Source organism: Aricia agestis, chromosome 9, assembly GCF_905147365.1.
Source record: "Aricia agestis chromosome 9, ilAriAges1.1, whole genome shotgun sequence".
NCBI lineage: Eukaryota > Metazoa > Arthropoda > Insecta > Lepidoptera > Lycaenidae > Aricia > Aricia agestis.
Genome location: NC_056414.1, coordinates 5674894 through 5698776, shown reverse-complemented (window position 1 = coordinate 5698776; position 23883 = coordinate 5674894). Strand labels below are relative to the sequence as shown.

General features: G+C 39.0%; 1 protein-coding gene across 2 annotated transcripts in view; it reads left to right on the top strand.

Moving 5' to 3' along the window:
* Positions 1–18089, top strand: part of LOC121730784 (arfGAP with SH3 domain, ANK repeat and PH domain-containing protein) — a 73976-nt gene extending 55887 nt beyond the window's left edge. The window contains exons 7-17 of one of the 2 annotated variants that reach the window (XM_042119983.1): positions 1664–1882; positions 6854–7076; positions 7494–7674; positions 8053–8334; positions 8408–8527; positions 8753–8936; positions 9172–9327; positions 9747–9838; positions 10871–10921; positions 14589–14717; positions 17217–18089. In XM_042119983.1, coding sequence (XP_041975917.1) covers positions 1664–1882; positions 6854–7076; positions 7494–7674; positions 8053–8334; positions 8408–8527; positions 8753–8936; positions 9172–9327; positions 9747–9838; positions 10871–10921; positions 14589–14717; positions 17217–17411 — 1832 coding nt within the window. In that variant the 3' untranslated portion in view covers positions 17412–18089. The remainder of the gene's footprint in view (positions 1–1663; positions 1883–6853; positions 7077–7493; positions 7675–8052; positions 8335–8407; positions 8528–8752; positions 8937–9171; positions 9328–9746; positions 9839–10870; positions 10922–14588; positions 14718–17216) is intronic. The other variant, XM_042119984.1, reaches the window with a different exon arrangement.
* Positions 18090–23883: the final 5794 nt, after the last annotated feature.

Here is a 23883-nt window from a genome sequence, read left to right as displayed (position 1 = left end):
AGTTGCTTTCCACCAGGTGACCCGTTTACTCGTTTGTCTCCTTATTTTACATTAAAAATTCGGTCAAAATTCTAACCCTAATTTTAATGATTGACCTTATTATAATTAATATACATTTTTTTAAGTTCTAAGTACGTCCCATAATATTTAAGAATTTTGACATCTAGTGTAATTTAGCTGAACTACGTAGTAACACCAACATCGACCTAAGCTAGTAGTTTTGCTTTTACACGATAGGTGAAATATGGAAATGTGGGCGGAGCTTGACACCCCCTCACCCCGCAAATTGTCACGCGTTGTTTCTTAAGGAAATTTGATTACCACACCTCCTCTCTGTATTAGCTCCGTGGATATGACTAAGGATCCGAACTGTTATACATTCTATAAGATACCCTTACACTATACAGCCTAAGTGTACTAGGACCTAGGTCCTAGTTACTTGCATATTTAGGATAGAGAATGGCAAAGTTAGCATTCGGTATATGTGATGGGAAAAAGCTCGGTTTTGGGCATTTTGCCCATCTCTGTCGGTAATGATGATGATTACAATTGCAGGCAACTCTATATTTCACAAAATACATGACCTCTTTATGTAATTCACTAATTTGAAGACAACTTATTGTGTATTGTAAATTGTTATTTGTAACTTGTAACGCTAATGCTAATCTTTGGTCAAGGTTTCATTTAAATGTTAGTTACACTTTCACTATAATTACTTAAACTATAACGGTAGCATTTTACAATGGGTAATATGCAAAAATATAGTTAGAGTAATAAACAAAAGTATGTTTTTTCTTGTTAGATAGTATCAAAATATTTCCATATTCTTTGTGTGAGGAAGGAATTCTGCAATTATTGTACTTGAGGCAATGTACTATCAGTGAAGTTGATTCCTAGGCAGATGGGGGACCTACGTAGTTGGTCGCGTTATGTCAAACCCAGCCGACAGACCACAATTAACATTGAATTGACACGATCAAATCGTTGACGTTGGTCTGTCAACTGCCTAGGAATCAATTTCCTCGATGGTAATAAGTAAGTGCCTACTCTATGGCCAGAAACATGTCTCTCCATTCGCGCTAGAAAAAATCGCTATCGTGCTTTTAGGGTATGTTTTTTTGGTTGGTAAACTAGCGATCACTAGATTATTTCATTTAGGCCCGATTCGACCAAACTTGAAGTTACACGAGTATAACTATCATGAGAATAATTTTACTCCTTTAATTTACTCTAGGATATTATCGTTTGCATTTTACCAAGTTACTCAAAAAGTATGAAATAAAATGTCAATTATAGTTCACAATGACACCGACCGTGACAGTTGACACCCTGTTGTGCAACTATTCTCAGTTTAATATTTACTCCACCAAAATAGCCCGTGTAAATATTTACTCCAGGTGTAATTACCTCATTCTTGGATTAGAAGTTGGAAAAACGCAAAACCAGCTTACTCTTGGATTAGGAGACAGTTATACTCGAGTAAAATTTTACTCCAGTTTGGTCGAATCCGCCCTTAACCGGCTGTCTAGTGTCTATACGTACCTTTATTAGCGACTGCGATGGTCCAAGCTAATTTCCGGCGCGATCGGACTTTAGATGTGTATAAGCGTCGTGACTGACGACCATGATACTAACGATGATGATGATCATGGCCTATTTCCAGATAACCGCACCTACCACTTCCAAGCGGAAGACGAGAGTGAACAGCGCGCGTGGACGTCGGTGCTCATCAACTGCAAAGACGGGGCTCTGATGAGGGCGTTCCACCAGCAAGCTGGGGAGAGCGATGGCCATTCGCTGCTGGACCTCCAGCGGTCCATCATACGCGCTGTGCGGGGGATGCCCGGGAACCAGGTGTGCGCGGACTGCGGGTCCACTAATGGTGAGTTATACGGGTTAATGGGTACAGGAGTATAGCTTGTGGGTGGGAGCGCTTCAAAAGAAGATCTTCCGAGAGCGCGTGCACGTCAGTACTCATCAACTGCAAGGACAGTGCTCTGATGAGGGCATTCCACCAGCTAGCTGGGAAGAGCGACGGCCTATCGCTGCTGAACCACCAGCGGCCATTATACGTGCTGTGCGGGGGATGCCCAGGAACCAGGTGTGCGCGGACTGCGGGTCCACCAATGGTGAGTAATTATGCTTGTGGGATTTGCTTGGGCGCTTCAAAGATAGAGCGAGATAGCATGCTCGGCCTGGCCGAAGCCCATTGACGTCTTTCAGACGTGGTTTATGTCTTGTCGATCTCAGAAACTTCGATGCCACATTGCAGGATTATACGCTGCATGGTCTGCTTCAAGCGCAAACTTTGAACCATCAAGCCAGGGTAACTAACCCCAAACTTCATAGTGCAAGGTTTAAGTTACCTGACGAGAAGAGGGAAGGGAACAGGGTAGGGGATTGGGCCTCCGGTAAACTCACTCACTCGGCGAAACACAGCGCAAGCGCTGTTTCACGCCAGTTTTCTGTGAGAACGGGGAATTTCTCCGGTCGAGCCGGCCCATTCGTGCCGAAGCATGGCTCTCCCACGTAAACGAGGGTAGGGAAGGAAAACGTAACTTCCTTCCCTACCCTACCCTCCCCTATTACCCTATTCCTTCTTAATAGGCCGGCAACGCACCTGCAGCTCATCTGATGCTGCGAGTGTCCATGGGCGACGGAAGTTGCTTTCCATCAGGTGACCCGTTTGCTCGTTTGCCCCCTTATTTCATAAAAAAAAGTTAGATTAGGCTATGCTGCTTCGATGCGTTGTGTTGGGGTACGCAGTGTATTCCATAGCCGCATCAATACGATACAAGACAATGGGCAGTGCAACGCGTCAGTCATTTCCCATTTCGGTTCATCTCCTGTCCGTATTTTGTTTCCTTCTGTGTGTGTTTGTCAAAATATCATGTTCAACATCTCGTCAAAGCAACACAACAATGTGACAAACATAAAGATGTATTTAAAACGTCGGACCGGCGCCGCCGAGGCGACGCGACGCATCGCTAGTGTCATTTTAAGACGCTGATATGATGATAATAGTTTAAGAACAAACTTAAGAACACGTCTTAACCAAGACTGATAGACTGCGACAGCTGAGCGCTGGCACTGCCAAGGGTTAGTCACACTTAGACGCCAAATGCGGCGCCGCGTTGCTTCGTGTCTCGGTGTGACCCGGCCTTGCAAGTGTCTACTGTTGTAGTCTGTAGTCAGGCTTGACTTAGACTTGCTGAAAAACAATGATAAAATTATAATATCTTCCATTGTACGTAAAATATTATTTGATAAGGGAAAAGTATTGTAGTACTGATAACAGTGATAACCGACCTTTCATATGAAAGGGGCGTATGCTCATAAATTATTTTTAATGTTTTTTTCGATAACCTTTTACATCCATACGTGATGGGTTAGTTACTTAAAGCTGATAAGCATATAAATGCTATTAAGGTTGTAATACGAGTATGTAATTAATATGTTAATATTTACATAGATTAAAATAAGGGCTTTAATAAAGATAAATTATTGTACTATCAGACAAATTTATCCGTAGGCATATTATGACTTAACTGTTTCTGTCACTGTGCTAGGTCCAAGTGTGCTTATAATATGAAGACGAAATTATATCAAGCCAACATTGCATCTAAAATAATCTAAATCTATTTCTCGATTACTAGTATAGTAGCCGAGTTTAGTTTGACGTTTGATACGAAACGGGAAGGAATTGCTTTTAGGCCGTTCACAGTTATATTACCTCGTAAATTCTAACAGAGTCCTTATGCCGTCGACATGAGGTTTACTTTGGTTTGTTCACGATCCTGTAGTATAGTTCTGTACAGTTGGACGCTAGCCAAATGCCTGTCAAGGTGTCACAGATATGTAGTTGTACACTTACTGACTCTGAACGTTTGAACTTTGAAATTGAATACTTAGACACACTTCTTAAGAGGATACACCAGGGGCGAGAAAAATTGAAAATAGGTATTTGAAAATGTATTGCTGTCTCACCAATCTCAAGTCTCCCACCGCAGAGCGCGATAGAGACAACACGACAAAAATATTATTATTAGAATAAAAGAACAGAAAATCTTCGATTTGTCGTCCGCTGATTCCTTCTCCAAAATTTAATAAGTAATAAAATTATGGAATAAAGGAAAACATAGGGACATGCTAATAGTGGCCATAGATATTCAGGAAAAAAAAAGTCATTTCGTTTGTTAACATATTAAGACATAATGCTACTTACTGTTCGTGACCAACTTAATACCATAAGACATTAAATCACAAGATTTGTAAGCGCAATTGTGAAAGACTTAAGAGGCGCTCAGCGACACGAATTAGGTACAAGCGTTTTAGGTTAATAGTCAGTATGTAACTAGCACTACTAGCAGTGATTTCGAAGTAGGGAAGAGCTCATACAAACGTTTTGGAGGCCATCTATGTATATAATATTACATTATGTCTTAATTAAACTTCATTTAAGACAATTTCGTATGTTTACAGTTTCTTTAAGTCAACGATTGTAGATAAGTATGTCCCATCTAAAATTTCATGTTTTATATTTAAATTTTAAACTAATTCCTTCCTTATCCTTCTTTCCTCGAGTTTGTTAATCACCTATTTAACGTATAATAACGTAATAAAAAATAAATATACATAATATTATATATATTATATTGAAAAACAAGTGACGTCCGCCAAAATTCGTTTATCGCGCGGAACCGTACATTTTTTCGAGATAAAAAGTACCCGGGACTCAAAGTATCTCCCACGGAGTGGTATCTTCATACAAAAGTTCAGCAAAATCGCTACAGTGGTTTTTTTTATGAAATAACCCCTTATTAGCCTTGCGGCGAGTAATATAATGTGAGATTTAGGTTGTTTTGAATCGTGTTTTTTGGCACAATTGGTTTTTTTTTTCCTTTTTTCTCGAATTGGATAGAATTTTATTTTTTATTTTAAGCTTATTTAACCCCCCAATTACACAACTTTACCTATAAACTATTTATCATTGATAGGTTTAAGGTTACGTCACTGCATAGATAAAGTACTGATTTAATAAGTAACGTTAATAAGAAATAACCATCACCACCACCTCATCTTATAGAACGATTTCTGGGCAAGCGTTAGCGCGATGTAGGAGACGCACGGCGCCATCTATTTAGAATTTTTGGAACTAACTTAATTTGAACAAATTTACGCATTTTCACCCCCTTACAACGCTTTTTTCCAGTAAAAAAGTAGCCTATGTCCTTTCTCAGCCTTCAGACTATCTGTATACAAAATTTCATTACAATCGGTTCGGTAGTTTTGGCGTGAAAGCGAGACAGACAGACAGACAGACAGACAGACAGACAGACAGACAGACAGAGATAGTTTCGCATTTACAATATTAGTATAGATTTCTGTCGTTTTCTTCAAAATTTCGGCAAAATTTCGTATACGGACTCTTGACTGTCATTTAAAAGGCGAAATGTAAACAAAACTTTATATAAAATGTCAAATTACATTTTGTGCATAGTCCACTTCTTAAAAAAATGCAATGGAACTCCTTCCGAGGAAGAAGTACGGTAAATTCGCGAATTACTACATATTGTGATCAAGTTGTGATCTCTATTATTATAGGCATAAGGAAGTTGTAGCGTAGCTGTACACCGAGATTATTAATTACAACTGTATGTTGTGCAGTAAGTATGTACATTACATTTCCGTGTTAAATACCAACAAATCATTATAATTAATTATTAATTAGTCGATTTGTGTTCGCGACAGTCCTTGCCCGGTACAGTCGACGACATCCGTAGTATATTAACTTTGAATTTTATGACAAAGTAAGAAGGTCGAATTGTGATGCCGGATCTGTCTTCGACTGTACGTAGGAAATGAACTTCCTCAGTTGATAATGTTGTGGTTTATTTTAGGTGTTATATTTATAAATTCAGTGACCTTCAAAATGTGTTTTAGTTCGTGCTTAATGATTATTATGTCGATTATTATTATTGTAGAGGAAATAAACCCTTAAGAGGAGTCCACACCGCCCTTTTCTCCATACAAACGTTGTCCCCTGTTTCCTTCCTGGATAATGCTAGTAGAGTTATGATTTTTTTCCTTAATATCTACGGCCACTAATACAATGTCTTCTTTTTTTTCATTATTAATTATTAAATAAGATAATATGGACGTTCAAAACCCCAAAAAAATGGCCAGATTTTCCGCTGTGTTCAAACATCCAGAAAACAGATTTGGCTAGATTATACGAAGAAAATAAAACATAGGAACACAGCTCAAGCCTTTCTTCTTTAATCTTTAATGAAAAAAGTACTTAAATCGGTTAAGTTTTGGAGAAGGAATCAGGGGACAACGAATCGTTGATTTTCTGCAGTTGTCTCTATGGCGTTCCGCGGTATAGGCTTAAGGTAAGGGAGACAGCTATAGATATTACACGTACTCTTTTTTCATTTCTCTAGCCCCTGGTGTATCCTCTTAAGGACTTACAGTTTAGAAAATATTATTATAGACATAATGCTTAGAAAACGTTTAATCCTCATTAATATCGATCAAATCTGTAATAATGTTTTATAAGTACGCTTTCTTCTTAATCGTATGACTCAATAAATACCTATTAGTGCAAAGGTTTTTCTCGCAACCCGGGCCTTTAAATAAGGCAGAACCTATTTAATGTCAGATCAACACATTGATCAAACTCTTTGAGCTAGAAACTCCAAATTTGAATCATGTGCATTGTGCAAGCCTTAAGAATTAAGACTTAGACAACTGAGGAGTTAGGGGGTTTAAAGGGGATCCTCTAACGCGTGTAAAATGTACTTTAGAACGAAGGCATATTTTATATCAATATCCTCTTATTCTTCCCCAGACCCAACATGGCTGTCCACGAACTTCGGCGTGATAGTCTGCATAGAGTGCTCCGGGAGCCACCGCGAGCTGGGCGTCCACATTTCCAGGATCCAGTCCCTCACCCTGGACAGGCTTAGCACCTCGCAGCTGCTGCTGGCGCGCCACATGGGCAACCAGCTGTTCAACGAGGTGATGGAGAACACCCTGGACGAGAGGGATAAGCTGACGCCGGAGAGTACCATGTAAGTTGTAGTGTAAGTAGATAAACCCATAAATAGGCTTGAGGATTAGGCCCGAGTATGTAGGACGTAGACGAGTCAAAGATGTCTTATTAGTAGATGGCATAATTTATGTGTGATTTGTGATTCGTCTGACGTCTCGTGGCTTGAATAGTATAGGTACCGGTAGTTTTTATTATTCGTAGGGTACCGGTGAAATAATATTTAAAACGTGCTATAAAGGCACGACACACTACGCGATAGCTGAGTGACATGACGTGTTAAGTGGCTCCACTGCCGTTTGGATACGCCTGGTTCCAGTCTATCAATTTCTGTGCGGTTACGATATTCATTTTGTGGCATTTTCACACATCCTACCTATCTCTTCATTATAACAGTGCTCTCATACTGACAATCTCTATCTTATCCTGCTTTTTCCAGGGAGGAGCGTCTGCGATTCATCCGCGACAAGTACGTGTACCGCGCGTTCGCGGCGCGCACGTGTCGGGACGCCGCCGAGCGCCTGTCGGAGGTCGAGCACGCCGTCAACAACGGCCACCTGCAGAACCTGCTGCAGGCGTACGCCGAGGGCGCCGACCTGGCGTCCGCGCTGCCCAGCTCCGTACGTACCGCACTGTGTGTAGTGACGTCACAGCTGTATAGTGACGCCAAAGACCCCTGTATAGTGGCGTCACAAATCGCTGCCTAGTGAGGTCACAGACCGCTGTATAGTGACGTCACAGAACGCTGCACGTTACGATAGTCCGAGATCGAACACGTAGTCAATAATACACAACGGCTACGTGTTGTTTGTATCCTGGAAGAATTCTCGCACGATAAACGAATTTCTTATCAAGGAAATTGCGGGAAATGTCTTGTTTGCTATAAAAACAGCCGTTATCGGCTTAGTTAAAAAATACTTTATTACAAGGCCTTTGATTATATGCTGATAAACCTAGCTTACCCAAAGCGCTATTCCTAATCACGCGATCTTCCACAGGACTGCGGTGAGACGGCCCTCCACCTAGCGATATCGCGTGAGCTCGGCGACGGCTCGTTTTTGCACATCGTCGATTTTCTAGTCCAAAATGGCGGCTCCCAGCTGCTCGATAAAACCACCTTCTCCGGTATGACGGCAGTACATCTCTGCGCGGCCATCGATAGGAGCGAAGCCATGAAGCTGCTGCTAAAAGCCGGGGCGGATGTATCGATAAAAGATAATAACGGACGCACAGCAGTACAGATTGCGCGGCAACTGGGACACCATTCGTGCGTGGAATTAGTGAGTGACAGTTTGTTTTTTTAATTGACAATGACAAAGACAAAACTTTATATTTTATGTTTTGTTATTTCAGTTGGAGAATGTAGATAAGCGAGAGAAGAGTATATTCGAGAACATTAACATAGACTGGAATCTATCACACGATGACGGCTCCACAGATTTCTCAGACGATGATACCGTCATTGAAGAGAGGGTAAGAATTTTTTTTTTTTTGTATTTTCAATAAATAATCAAGGTTTCATCTATTTTTTGTATATTGGTTACAGTGGAGCTTGGAAATGCTATAAAATGTATAAATCGTGAATCGTCTAACAAAATAAACATCATCAAAACACAATACCATACAAGTCAAAATGGGGCGGTGTCATAAGTACCACATTCCTCGCTTTCGCCCCTAAAATCTTCTTCATCATTTCAGCAAAACGGCAGCGTCACACCCGAGAAGAAGTACTCGCGGTCGCGGCCGCCATCTTACGCGGGCGTGTGCGGGGGCGGCGGAGGGGGTGGGGACTCGCCCGTGCTGCGGTCGCGCTCGTCCACGTGCGACTCGCTACACCACGCCCCGCCCACACCCACCACGCTGCCGAGGAAACCTAATGTCTGTTAGTATTTTTCGATGATACATTACTTTGTTGAGTGTCATCGTTATTTTGTCATCGTCTACACATAATATTATTATATTTATAATTGAAACGATAACTCGCCTTTCTCGTCTCCGTTAGCATATTTTTTTCGGGGCAAAAACTAGTGGCCATGTATATAATTCATCCACTCATGTCTTCAATTTATTTTTAGCATCACAACTATTAATTTACACCGCCATTCTACAAATTTCAGACAACATTGGCAGTTTAAAAAAGCGTGCGGCGCCGCTGCCGCCGGGTGTCGCGAGCGTGACGGTGGTGGCGAGCGTGGCGGGCGCGGTGCTGTCACACCCGCCGCCGCTGCCACGCTCTACGCCCTCGCCGTCCGCCGACTCCCGGACTATACACGGTGCGTATATCGAAGTAAGCCGGCCCCTAGATGATAAATTGTATTGTGCAATATCACGCTTCAATTTTATTGAACAGTTTATTAAACAATTAGATTGGAGGCGCGCGATGTTTAATATTAAACCTAGACGGTCAATAATATTACGCAATACGTGATATTGCTGAATCGATTGTGCTGAAATTTGGTATGGTCTATGGAGAGGTCTCAATAAAGAACAAACGATACGTAAAAGTGTATGGTTCCCTCGCGATAAACAAAATTTTGGCTCAACGGAGTTGCGAGCGTCATCTAGTAATAATTGTATACAACGGCGCGCATGACGAGCTCACAAGCATTATATTATAATTTATAGCCCTTTGGCCATATACTGCTGTCTCCCTCACACACAGCCGCTGCTAATATTGCTATCTCTCTCACAGCGGGCGTAGTTAAGCACCGGCCGCAGCAGCCGCCGCCGACGCCGCCACCTCACAACGGCGCGCACGAGGAGCCCACGCCGCCGCCTCGCAAGGTATGACGTCACAGCTTTGTATTGGATAATAGCGTGGTTTTAATAGGGTGCCGGTATTTCGTAATGGGCGATAATTGTTTTTAACGCAGGTATTGGGCGATATTTGGGTTTCGTCTATTACTGGGGCGTTGCTATTTGCTAATCGCGGTAACGTAAAAAATTCGTTAATTAACCCACCGCTTCAAGAAGCTATGTAAAGCTACTTTTTTTTTCTCGCACGCGAGTATATTGATGTATCGTTTCCATATTATAATGTACGATTTAGGACCAGAATATAACTATGTAATTTCGTAAGTAAGTTTAAGAGACAGCTAGCGATGGGTCAATATACGTACGTCGTACACGGTACACATATCGGACTTTAATAACAATGGGATAGTTGAAAAGTGTTAAGTAACTGTTATAATATGTTTTAATATTTAACTATCTATAACCGAAGATCTTGAATAATAGAATAATAATTGTCTAGAGGGTGTTAAAATTTTCTAATGACTCACATCAAATCAGATATTAACTAATTTTCATTTTTAAAATTATTAATACAGGGTGCAATTAAACCTTCCTGCCAAATTTTTTCCAGGGCTTTGGTATCATTAGGAGAGTCCATTTAACCAAAAAAATCGGGTGTTATTATTTTTTTAATTACATATTTTATCCCATTTAAAATCGTTGCAGAACGGTCACTCGCGGCGCGGGGGAATGAGAGGGGGTAACGCGGGGGGAGGCGCGCGCGGGGGCATTAATTGTAGTGTTTTTTAGGATAACTTTCGGAAGCTATTTCTCAACATTTTAGTACTGAGTGACTATAAAAGAAAAAATACGTGTATTTTTACTTTTAACAAGCATCAATATATCAAAATTTGGCAGGAAGGTTTAATTGCACCCTGTATAGAATAGATATAAATTTTTTTCGATATTTTAAGTATGTATATATTGTATTATATGTGTATTTTATAATCAACTAAAGACATTAATTTCAATTTGAGAAAACTAACGTAACGACAAATACAGATTGTATTTATTTTGCTTCAGAAGAAAAATAGATTGCACCTGGAAAATGCTGTTAAGGGGAAACTAAGAAGGGTAAAAGCGTGCTTAAGTGTAACCTAATAGCTTACCCCTATTTTACCCACTGGTTTTTTTTCACTGTGTTGTCGAGAGAGAAAAAACTAATCGGCGTTTTTTGTTTAGAAATTCCATGTATAATATTTCTCTTGACAATATGTATTTATTTGAGTTTGTTTTCCATATGTATGCATGATCTATAGCTATTCATTTATATCTTTTATGCTATTTATATAAAAACATAGGGTATTAAAATATCGTAATCCTAATTAGCTTTCTTATAACCTGAAATGCTCAAACGCTAATGTCTAGTAAATAATACAATGTTAACTAACGTTTTCCGTATATAATGATTTTGATTTGTACTTAACCTTTGCATGAAACCAATTTAAAACGCCATTCTATATTGTTAGAAACAAATATTATAATTTTATTTCAAAAGTATATTTTAGTAGATATTTTATCATACACTTGTTTTATAGTTATGACTCTATCCCTAGTTTGTTATACAGTTTAATTTCTATATTATTTATAAGTTAGATTTATTTTTGATCAAACTAGGATAGTGAAGTAAAGGGAATGGTAAGCTAGAAAATTGCTACACATTTTACTAGTTTTGTTGTTATACAACACATATTATAGGCTATAAAGCTAATATCCTAAGATCCGACCGTAAAATCATGCATGAATCGTTTTTTTCGATCAAATATATTTTAAAGTAATCTTTAGAACGTATAGAATGGATTAATGTTGGGTTGCCTTGTTAAAAGTAGCCGCAAGTACCTCTAATTGAGCAAAATGAAAGCCCGTAATACAAACTTGCGTGTATTCAATAGAAAAGTAAGAGAATTAAGAAGGAATGACATTGAGGAATGACAGGACAAATACACATAAAAATAAAAACGCCTGTTAAATAAAAATAGCAATCTTGCGAGTTTTTGACGTCCTCAAATAATTTATTTATTTATTTAAATCAGGCTACGTAGGCCCATACAATATATACCTTAATGACTAACATACATAAAAATTATATAAACTTAACAACTACACATTATCACGAATTAACGGCGACGTGACGCGCGCTTCATTCCGGAGTCTCCCCCGGAACCTTCGGTAAACCACATCAGTCGGCCAGAATTCCTCCGCTTCAAAGGTCGGGAGAAGATGCGTCGGTACTCTCACCACAAAGGAACTGAAGTTGACCTTGTGGCGAGACTGCAGACGCTCGACCCTCAAGTGGAGGGATGTCTTCTTACTGATGTAGTCCACGACATCTTCGACCTCCATGGACCAGTGCAGGCGGGATATGTACAGGGGCGTCGCGGGGACCTCGCTCCGCAGACGCAGCTCAGGTACATATGGCGCGGTGCCGCGATGGTTGCGGGCGGCGGGCTTCTTCTTCCTTCTCTCCACCAGTATGAAGCCCTCCTCATCGCACCTCCTGCTCTCGTCCTTGCCAGGTCGAGAAGACTTAGCCTTGCGGCTCTTCGTAGCCTTGCGGCTCTCCGTAGTCTTGCGACTCTCCGAAGCCTTACGGCTCTCATTTTCCCCATTTTTATGCGCCCGCGGGGAAGGCGCGGGGCGACCAGCAACAGTCGCGTAGTTTTGCTGAGTCGCCTGTGGACTCGGCGTCGGCGCAACCGGGAGGGGAGCGCGGGCGGGGACGGCAGCGGCGGCGTTCGTTGACCCGTCCGATAATGCTGACGGGCTAAACGTGATCGCTTGTGCGCCTCGGCGATGAGTGACGAATGCGGCGTCAGCTGGTGACCTACATAATGAATTATTACTTTTTAGTTGTGATAATTCATTACGTAGATCACTAATGATAGCTTCTGACGCCTGCAATCTACCCCGAACTCCGGTCAGCTCCTCCTTCAGGAACCTGATGTCCTTCAGTAGGCTGACGACGTCGACGTGGTCCAACGTGACGGGCGGCAGCTTGTGCAGCTCTTTAGCCACAAAAGCCGGTACCTCATCTGGATCAGTCTGCTTCAGTAGGGAGATGATGTCCTGCACGCTCCTTTCGGTTCCGTCTCTTCGTCGCGACGGCATGTTCGCGCTCTGGCCGAGCGTCTCATACAGCAGCTGCTTCCCCTTGCAAATCTCCTCACTGGTGAAGGAGGACTTGCAGATCTGCATGATGCTGACCTCGTCCATGGTGTCGATGGCGTGCTGGATAAACGCCAGCAACTCGTTGGCTACGAGCGCCATGGTCACGTGCAGCGGCAATGTGCCGCGCGATTCGCGAAAATATTAATTAAATAATATTTGCGGCGTGTGTAACGTGGAGCACGACCGTTCGCTAGCTCGACACATTACACTAATGAATAATGCCAGGCATAATAATTGTAGGCCTGAACATTTGTCATATACAAAAGTAATGGCAACCCCAGTTTGCGGCTATCGTGCAACTGGCAACCATGGATATTCATGTACAAAATGCATAAAACTTTAATTTGGTATCAAAATTATTAAAAAAATCGATGCTTCAATTTTGATGAAGAACTATGTCTGTTTACGGGCTGGCAACCCTAGGTTGCGGCCGACTTAGAGCTGGCAACCATTTATACCTTATTTTCTCACGTCATTTTCTTTCAAATGATGTAAAATTTACTGAAAAAAAATATACATGCAAATTATGCATTTATCTCATGAACATTCAACTTAATTAGAGGTACTTGCGGCTACTTTTGACAAGGCAACCCAACATTAATCCATTCTATACGTTCTAAATATTATTTTGAAATATATTTGATCGAAAAAAACGATTCCTGCAGGATTTTACGGTCGGATCCAATACTATAAGTATAGACCATAATAATTCGCCGCACTTTCCCCATGCTTGTGATACGTACTCAGTTACGTACACGGTGCGTCCTTGCACGCACAGTTGCGTCCATTTTGCGTGCGATTTTCATTGTTGAACTACTGAAAATGTTTTAGGCAAGCTTTAATCTTTTACAAGTCTCCTAATGTTAAAAATCATTAGAGAACCAGATTTGCTATTCTGTGTTGGGATAATAGAGATAAGACAATGTTTTTTCTTGCCTCAAATATTTACTGCTAGTTTAGTTCTTGAGCTATGTAGTACATCCAAAACTTTCTTCCCAGAGCTTTTATAGTATTATCAGAGAACTTAATATTATTCATAGGCAGATGGCGGACCTACGTCATTCGGTTGGGTTATGTCAAATTAGGACCAATTCAGACCGCAACGCGACGCGTAGATGTATTTCTAAATTTGTATGGCTTTGACAGATTTGCAAGACGTCACGCCTACGAAATCTGTCAGTTTAGTACTAATTTAGAAATGCATCTACGCTTTGCGTTGCGGTCTGGATTGACCCTTAGGGCCAGGCCACAACACAGCGTTGCGACGTCGCATCGTAAAAATCTACGACGCCGCAGAACGCATCGTGGAAATTTCCGATGCGACAATGACTATTTCCAATGAAATTTTGCGCTCCGATATCGCATCACATTTCTTTGCGATGTTGTTTTTGCGATGCGACGCCGCAACGCAGTGTTGTGGCCTGGCCTTTGATGTTAGTCCTAATCTGTTTGCTGCGCTCGATGTAACTCCACCAAATTACATAGGTCCGCCATCTGCCTACACAATTTCTCTGATAGTTCTCTTCACGAGCAAGTCGTGTCTGTGTGTGTTAACCGTATTATCGTGTTATAGGAGTGTTCTAGTCAGGACTCGTCGCTGGAGCTGTGTGAAGACGACGGCCGCCGCAGCGACAGTCGCTCGCTCGACGTGTCCGATACTTCGAGTGTACATTCTAGATCGCCATCCACGTCTATAACAATGGTGGGTTATCAGTTACCACTATCAGGTGCGTTACTGGTATGCATCGTGACTTTTGTTATAAGTCACGATGCATCTTTAGAAGCAGACGATGAAAACAACATTGGTGCAAATGCCTTTCTTTTAAGCATATTTTGTCAAAATAATATTATCACTTCCATTTTAGCCTAGCAAACGAATGATTCTGCTTGGAAAAGTCGAAAGCAGAAATTTTTGACTTTGGTACCTTGTTTAGGGTGGGCCCGAGGGAGGGGGGGGGGGGGGGGGGGCAAGGAAGATCCCGTTTTTGCTTACTCATCATAAACGGTGCTTCGTACGAAATTCTCTTGTATGACATAATAAAAGCTAATTAAATTTTCTACAACTTTGTCCTTCACACTTTGTATCTGTCTCCAATCATAGCCTCGCTATGAGCTTCTAAAATTGGCCGAGTGTGTTTTTTAGGGTTTCGTACCCAAAGGGTAAAAACGGGACCCTATACTAATACTTTAATGTCTGTCCGTCTTCCTGACCGTCTGTCTGTCCATCTGTCTGTCCTTCTGTCTGTCCGTCTGCAGTCTGTCTCCGGCTATAACTTAAGAACGATAATAGCTAGAGAGTTGAAATTTTCAGAGATTATGTATTTCTGTAGCCGCTATAACAATAAATACTAAAAACAAAATAAATTAAATATTTTAGGGGGGCTCTCATACAACAAACTTGATTTTTTTGCAATTTTTTGCTCGCCTGCCTACCTTAAGGAGGGGCATATCGTCCAAACTAATGAAGCACTTTGAGACATACGCCAAATGAAAGGGCTTGAAAAGTTGAACATTTTATTGTATGACGAAAAATCTCTAAACCAAGGGAGAAAAAAGTTAATGAGGGTAGAAGGTAAGAAAAAATCACATAAAAGCACCCTTTATTATTGCATCAATTTATAGTGTTGCTGGTAAGGAATGACTTCTGGAAAGTAATCGTATATGGCAAACTTGAGAAAAGTGTTGTATTTTAGTATATTGTTTCATATTTTTAAGAAATGTATGGGAAAACAATAAAACCTTAAAATCTAACCTTTCCTGGATTTAACCGTACATCGTTACCTTGGAGAATTTGTTTATAATAAGCAATACTAGCGAATGGTGCAATAATACAGGGTGTTTTATTTTTCCTAAGAAATAAAAAAAACACCCTTTATTATTGCACCATGCGCTAGTTTTGCTAATTATAAACAATTTCTTCAAAGTGATATTAAACGAAAAAATCAGGCAAAGGTTCGATATTCAACATTTTATTGTTTTTTGTATGAGAAAAATCAAGTTTGTTGTATGAGAGCCCCCCTAAAATATTTAATTTATTTTGTTTTTAGTATTTATTGTTATAGCGGCAACAGAAATACATAATCTTTGAAAATTTCAACTTTCTGGCTATTATCGTTCTTGAGTTACAACGTGGAGACAGACAGACGGACATACAGAAGGACAGACAGACGGACAGACAGTCGGACAAATAGACGGACAGACAGATGGACAGACAGATGGTCAGGAAGACGGACAGACATCAAAGTCTCAATAATATGGTCCCGTTTTTACCCTTTGGGTACGAAACCCTAAAAAACACACTTTTGAAAATCGGCCAATTTTAGAAGCGAGGCAATGATTGGAGTATTGTATCTATATACAAAGTGTAAAGGACGAAGTTGTAGAGAATTTAATTAGCTTTTATTATGTAGTAAAAGAAAATTTCGTACGAAGCACCGTTTTTGATAAGTAAGCAAAAAACCAAAAAACGGGACCTTCCTTGCCGCCGCCCCCCCCCCCCCCCCTCCCTCGGGCTCACCTCGGAGGGTCAGGACTTTTAGTATGTTTATCTCCTAACTACTCTAAACAAAGTACCAAAGTTAAAATTTCTGCTTTCGATTTTTCCAAGCAGATCCCCATTTTGGGCATTCGTTTACTAGGCTATTTCATAACAAACGAGTCCAAAAGTCAGCAAATTGCAGTCTATCACTATTTACTGCTTTTTTAATTGCTATGTAATAGAGTAAGAGCCCGCGAAAGCCAGACCTTCCGTTGTTTCATAAAGCTGAAAGTTTACCTGTTTGTGACCTTTACAGAGGTAAGAACGACCAGCACTCCCACTGCTAGACACCCTCAAAATCTAATACTTTAAAAGAAAGTTTAAGGGTGGGTCGCAACTGTCAAAAATGTCCGGCACTGGAAGACGAGATTCCTCCACTTACTGCGAAGAATATAAGCTATGAAATTGAGCTTTACTCCTTCTCGAAGGTCAGGTAGACCTTCAGAACTGGATACCTCCTAAAGTAACCGCGACCGAAACTCCATAGTTGCTGGTCGTCCTTACCTCTGTAAAGATTTTACGTAAAGTATTTTACAGAAAGACTAAAATAATAATTTGTTCATATTATGCTCCCTATGTAAAACTGTAACTCACGTTATCGATTTGATACCATAGACGCTAGTTTTTCAGCTCGCTGGTAACAACAAAATACGCGTTTTTCAGATGGGTATGCGACGCTGCCGCGCTCTCTACGACTGCTCGGCGGATAACGAAGACGAATTATCGTTTCGCGAAGGAGAGGTCATAGTCGTACTCAACGAGAGGACCGAAGACGACAACTGGATGGAGGGCCAAGTCGAAGGCACCAATCGCAGGGGAATGTTCCCAGTGTCATTCGTGCATATGTTGCCAGATTAAAAAACAACTACCGCGGCAGGCATTAAACGTACCGTAAACGGTTAAGACGCAAAGGCAATAAATACTCAGATATATTGCTTGTTATGCACAAAGTATTATTACGTTATTTAATGTTATTTCTTCCTATGGTAATGTGGTAAAAAGTTGCCATTTTAATGTTCCAATTTTAGTTTCCGGTTCAATAAAGTGCCAAGTGTGAGTTCATGATTGTTTGGACGTAATTGACAGCTGTGTCTGTCAAGTGTTTTGCTCAATAAGTACCAGATGGCGCTTTCCGAATGTCTCGATTTACTGGCGAGCTTTTTTATCTATCCGCATGTATTTAAAAGGAAAAATAATAATGTATTTTATATCGCGATTACATAGAGTTAAATGAGAATTAAAAATTTGGTATCAACACTAACTTTACTCATAAAAATATACACTGTCTTGTCAAGTGAATTTTCCCGTATTAATCAAAGATAAGATCAACCTTCTTACTAAAAAATCTCTTTATTAGTAAGAAGGTTGATTACAGAGTAAACGTTAAAAATCTAGAGTGTTAGAAATGTCGGTAAAATTCTATAGTCGTCTCTATGTCAGTGGAAATAAATGTTAGATGTGACTGTTAGCTCAAAATATGGAATTGTGAAAGTCAATAGTAATGTTTTTCATCTTACCGTATATACTAAATACACTGTCTATGAAATGTCTTATTTTAAATAATTTTGGCCGTAACACACATTTTGGCCTACATAATATAGCTCCTGACTGTTTTAATATGAGCTTATCTATTCTAGTTTTTATGATATCAATTATTTCTTGCAATTTATTAGCGCATTGTAATTTTTATAAAAAAAAACGATTGAAATATGTTTAGCTACACTACACAGACATGTGTTATGTTGTTTTTGCCCTTACGTTACGCTACCTATACGTAAATAACGTAAAAAAAAATGAATTTACAATAACTAATATTTACATAATAAACACACCGGCAAAATAAGAGGAACATAACAAAATTTTAATTTTTTTTTAAATTGTTCACTGATTTTTATATATTTATTTATTTATTTACTAATTGATTATTAAAAAGAAATTTTATATAAATTTAGGGCATAAAAACGTTAAAAATAGAAAAAAATCAGCAAAAATAAAAAAATTAAGAAAATCTTTGAAATTTCAGTAGTAAGTTTTTAAGATAAATTCTCCATTTTTATTAAAGAAATGCCATGTTAAAAGCGTGTAATGCCTTCTATGGATCTCAAGAGGGCCTGGATACGCCATTCCATGCTTGCATTTTAATTGTCAATCATTTCCTGTGGGATATTCTCCTACTCCTCCACTAGCGTTAACTCGAGCTCCTGGACACATTTTGGAGCTGGAGTTTTAACTCGTACCGTTCACCCATTGATGTGCCACACGTTTTCAATCGGATCCATATCCGTAGACCACGCTGGCCTCTCCACCTGGGCTACGCCAGCATCGTTTAGGTAATAATGCCCGATTTTCTTACTCTATGGACGCACATAAAATTGAAATTACTACCTAAAACTGTGTAAAAGGCACACCATGCAGTTCCAGGATGTCGGTGCTATAGCCCTGTACTGTCAAAGTACCATCATATATAATCATCAGCTCCATGCGGGCTCCAAATCATATGCAACTCCAAACCATTACGAAGCCTGCATCATAGGCCACTGTTTCCGGTAAGTTTGATGGCCTGTAGCTTTCCTTATGATTTATCCACATTCTTTATCGCCTGTCAATACAATGTACACAGAATTTGCTCCCATCACTGTACAGCACAAGATTTCACTCGCTTGTCTAATTTTGATGTTCACGCGCAAATCTTAGCCTGGCTCTTCGGTGTCCTGTCTCAAATTTTGGTGCCCTTGCTGGCACTTTTGAGTTTAATTTAACTTCTTTGAATCTTCTTCTTACTGTACAATCACTTACACGTTCATCTTGGACCTGTTCCGACAGGTTTCGTGTCTGCATAGCAGTTTGAGGTCGATTTCTTAAGTTTTGTTTCCTTACAAAATGGTCATCCTAAACCATTGTCACCCGATATCTGCCTTATTCTCGTCTCCGAACGTAAGATCCAGTCTCTCTGAAGCGTTGAAAGTTACGATGAACCACGGAAGCCGACACACCTAAGGCCTGACTGACCGAACGGTAGGTGTGACCTTTCTCTATCGTGGTTACAACTCTAGCTGTCGCAGATGCTGGGAAATCACTAGTTTTGTATCTAAGCAATGTGTTCTTCCAAAAACCAAACAATCAAATGAGCTGAGCACACCTTGCACCCCGCTAAAACGCCATTCTTATCAGGAACACTTACAACGTCAATAATCGAAAAACACTTATTAGGGCATAATTGCTATAAAAACCTGTCAACTTGCCAGTTTTGTTCAATATTTTATTTCTTGAATGAGCTTAGAAGCTATAAAAAAGGCTTTCAGACAGCCCGACCCACTTGAGTTCAAGTTTTGGCCCTTTTTACCTATGTTCCGCTAATTTTGCCAGTGTGTGTATTATATTTAACTAATTGATGTTAGTTTTATTTGCTGTTAGTTAAAAGTTTTTTTTCGCTAAAGAGAATTTAAGTGAAAACCATCAAAGCTTTAAATAAAGTCAGTTAACCGAATAATGCGCTTATAAATTGTGAGAAATATAAAACTATATTACTCGCACTTCTGTTTATAAGTCTGGTTTTGAGACGGTCAAATAGGTAAGTGTTGCCCTTATTCATAATGGCCTAAGCCCTAATGTAATACGTATGCCAGTGTAATATTTCGATGAAAGTTAATTAGTAGAATCGAGCTAGTTTGTTGACCGTCTCAAAAGGATTGTTTATGCATACTCTTGTGAAAAATGTTTTAGAGTTTCTTCTTAAATTATTTGAGGCAGAGCGATGTCAAAAAGAGATTCTACAATACTTCACCGTTCAGGAAAACAGTCAAGCTTGAAGATTAGTCTCTATTTTCCGTGAGCTAAAGTCTATAATTGAATGCATGTAATTTTGTGGCTCTTTGCGATAATTTCTCACACGGGTATGAATAAGTATTGCCAGACTGTGCATAGTTTGATGTGATATCATCAGCACAAATATTGTTTTTATACAAGTTTTAATACTCCGTACGTTTGAGTCACGATTTTTGAATATTTTATCGTATTTTTTACACTTTCGAAATGTAATAATGCTCACTTACGCTAAGGGCCGCGCTACACCGGAATGGCAGCGGCGAGGCGAGCACTTTCAGTGTCATATGATTTTAAACTTTATCTTCATTATTGTAATACATAGTATCGCTTGAAAAATCTACGGCCGCCCGTGGCCGCGTTTTCTCAAGCGACACTATGTATTACAATAATGAAGATAAAGTTTAAAATCATATGACACTGAAAGTGCTCGCCTCGCCGCTGCCATTCCGGTGTACCGCGGCCCTAATGGGCTCATTGTATCGTTTAGTCTGCTATACACTTAAGGATGAAACTGCACAGAACTGTGCAGTTCTATCGTTGCTGTAGCGGAATTTAGTGGTAAAAACATAACACCAATGGTAAGTTCGCCAGTTTTCCGTCCCAAATTGGGTTTGTTTTGGAATTTATTTAATTAAACAGTATTCGTTTTAAAAATATATAGGCTATAATATAGCGCGATATTACTTCAAATATGTGATTAGATTCTTCGAAAGACTTGTACAGTTCAGATAGCGTTTTGCCAAAAATTATTATATGTGATCTGTAGATGGAGATAATATAGCCTGACCGGGATAGTAAAAAAATGCACTGAAACAAAATTTTTGTATCAGCCGTTGTCGCGCTCTTATAAAAGGAGTCGTTTTTACGCTTTCGTTTAATACGGTGTAGAAACCAGTACGACCTGTATTTCCGGACCAATACGACCTGCAAACCTTCAAGAGGAGAGCGTATTCTCTCTTAGAAAGCCTGCAGCACACCTGCAGCTCTTCTGAATTCTGATGTTGCAAATGTTCACGGGTAACGGTAGTTGCTTTCCATCAGCAAACGAGCAAACGGGTCAGTTTGCTCGTTTGCCCCCTTATTTTGTATAAAAAAACTCGATCTTGAAATTAGTAGCGTTAAATTTTTTAAATTTCGAACACTTCACTTTTTATTTTGAGTAGTTTTTTTGGCGCAGGTTTTTATTTTCTCGGTCATGCTACAATAATATATTATTCAAACTATCGGACCAGTGGCTGTTAGTTGTTCTGTAGTTTTATGTCTTAGACTGTTGGTACACGTTGCCTAATACTGTGTTCCTTGCGCGATTCTGTACGCCACGCAAAATATACGTATTTTATTAAAGTTCGGTCGCAAGAGCACTTAAGAGCTCACCTGACTCTAAAAATCAAACATCGTCCTTCTCTCTTCACACTCACGCCCGTCTTTCATATGCCAGGTGAAAAAGGACGGCGCGGAATCATCGCTGAGTTAGTTTTACTTGAATAAAAGACGAACTATAATGATTATGAAAAAAGCGTTTTGAGCAAATTTAGGTTTTATCAATACCTTTTTAGATATTAAAAAATATTAAAGAAAAGACAGAAAACTTCGAAGATCCAAGCAAAAATGTGTCTAAAAAAAGGTTTTTTGTAAAAAAGAAACTATCGAGCATTTTTTGAGTAATCGTGTTTTCGTCTTGAGCATTTAATCTTCATGAACTGAAGTTACTTGTGTCAAAAAATCAGTTTTCTAGACCTTACAGATTTTGAGATCTAGGTTAAAGTATGTAGTCAAGTTAGGGTCATATGGGCTCTTAAAGAGCTGGTATGCACTACGACTTTTTCCCCGCGATTATTTTACCGACCTACAAAATTCATACGTCATGTCATAAAGTGACATTATGAATTTTTGTTGGTCGGTAAAATAATCGCGCGGTAAAAAGTCGTAGTGCGCGCTAGCCCCACCCATCGCTTTTATCGCGTACCTAAATAAACTCGATAGCAAAACATTCGTATGTCAGTGAAAGAGACAAATAGCGTTGGTTCAATTTAAGAATTTCTATAGTGTTACGCGACCGTACTTTATTTGTCATTGTTTTACTTTTTTGAAACGGTTAGAGATGGAAGTTTTAATAATAATTATTGTTAAGAATAATTGAAAATGGATGTATTAAAACTAAATTTCGATTTTAGAATGATTGGGAAGACTGAGCTTCTGTCTGATTGCTTTTAAAATTATTAATCTTTAAAATTTTATTTCAGTTTAATTCCATCATATTATTAGTAACTATGTTAAATTTAATATTTACACACTTTTAGTGATTGATGTTTAAATTTTAAATAATTCCCAACGTAAAATAGCTGTTCCCAGTATCTTGTTTTCTCTCACAGATATTGTATTTTTTATGCTGGTCACCCTCGACAATTTGCATTTTTCGTGACAAATTCGCACACTTTTTTGGGTATTGTATTATCTATTATGTAATATGATCTCGAAATGATATTTTTATATTTTATTGTATCGCACAACTGCGTGGTATATAGCGTCCCACAAAACACAAATCTTGATATAATGTTGAAAATTGAAAACTGTTAAATTTTATCACTTAAAATTATTAAATACTAGACTCTATATTAGATTCAGGGTTGCCAGAGGAATATTATAAAAATGTCAAATATTAAAATAGTGTTTCGTTAAAAAGTAGATTAGATTTGACAACGCTACTAGATATTGCTGTGTACCATTTTTAGTAAAGTGGTTTTAAAAAAATAAACTTAAATTGACTGATACTGGAGCCCTGGCTAAATCTAAGCTGATCTAAGTTTATTTATACGAACCAACTTATACACATTCCCTTGTAGCATAGTTGTATGTATATTGAGTTTTCATCCTATATTCATAGAGGTGAGTATACTTTGTATAGTTACCTTTTGACGCGTGTTGCCATAATTTAGTATTAACTACATTGTTTAAGGCCATACAAATTGTGAAGTTTTTTTGTCGCCTCCATAACACGATATCCATATTCCATATAACACAATAAATACACCCCTTTACTAATAAAAATATTAACACTGTGTACATAAGTTATACAATGTTTGTCCTTGTCTTATACATTGAAAGGGTGTCTTCACATACTGAAACAACACGTCGTATACAACTATAATGTCTGTATACAGTGTTTATCTTTTGATTAGAACAGGGGTTACTGTATATTTTTTTGTAAATATATTTTGCTTATTATTATAGCTATGCTTGTAACTTATTTTAAATGAAATAATAAAGCTCAAATGCTTAAAATAATGCGCAACGGGGTTGGTTTTATACAGCCATTAATTACTATATTTATATTTAAATCTTATTGTGATGAAATTATAATGCCATTTTAGCCAATCAGTATAACATATTGAAAAAGTTGTATAACCAAATGATGCTAATATAGCGGTAAGATGTTTTATTCTATAATGTAGTATATTGAATGAAATGTAGTATAAATAGTTTTTTCTATTGTGTATTATTATCT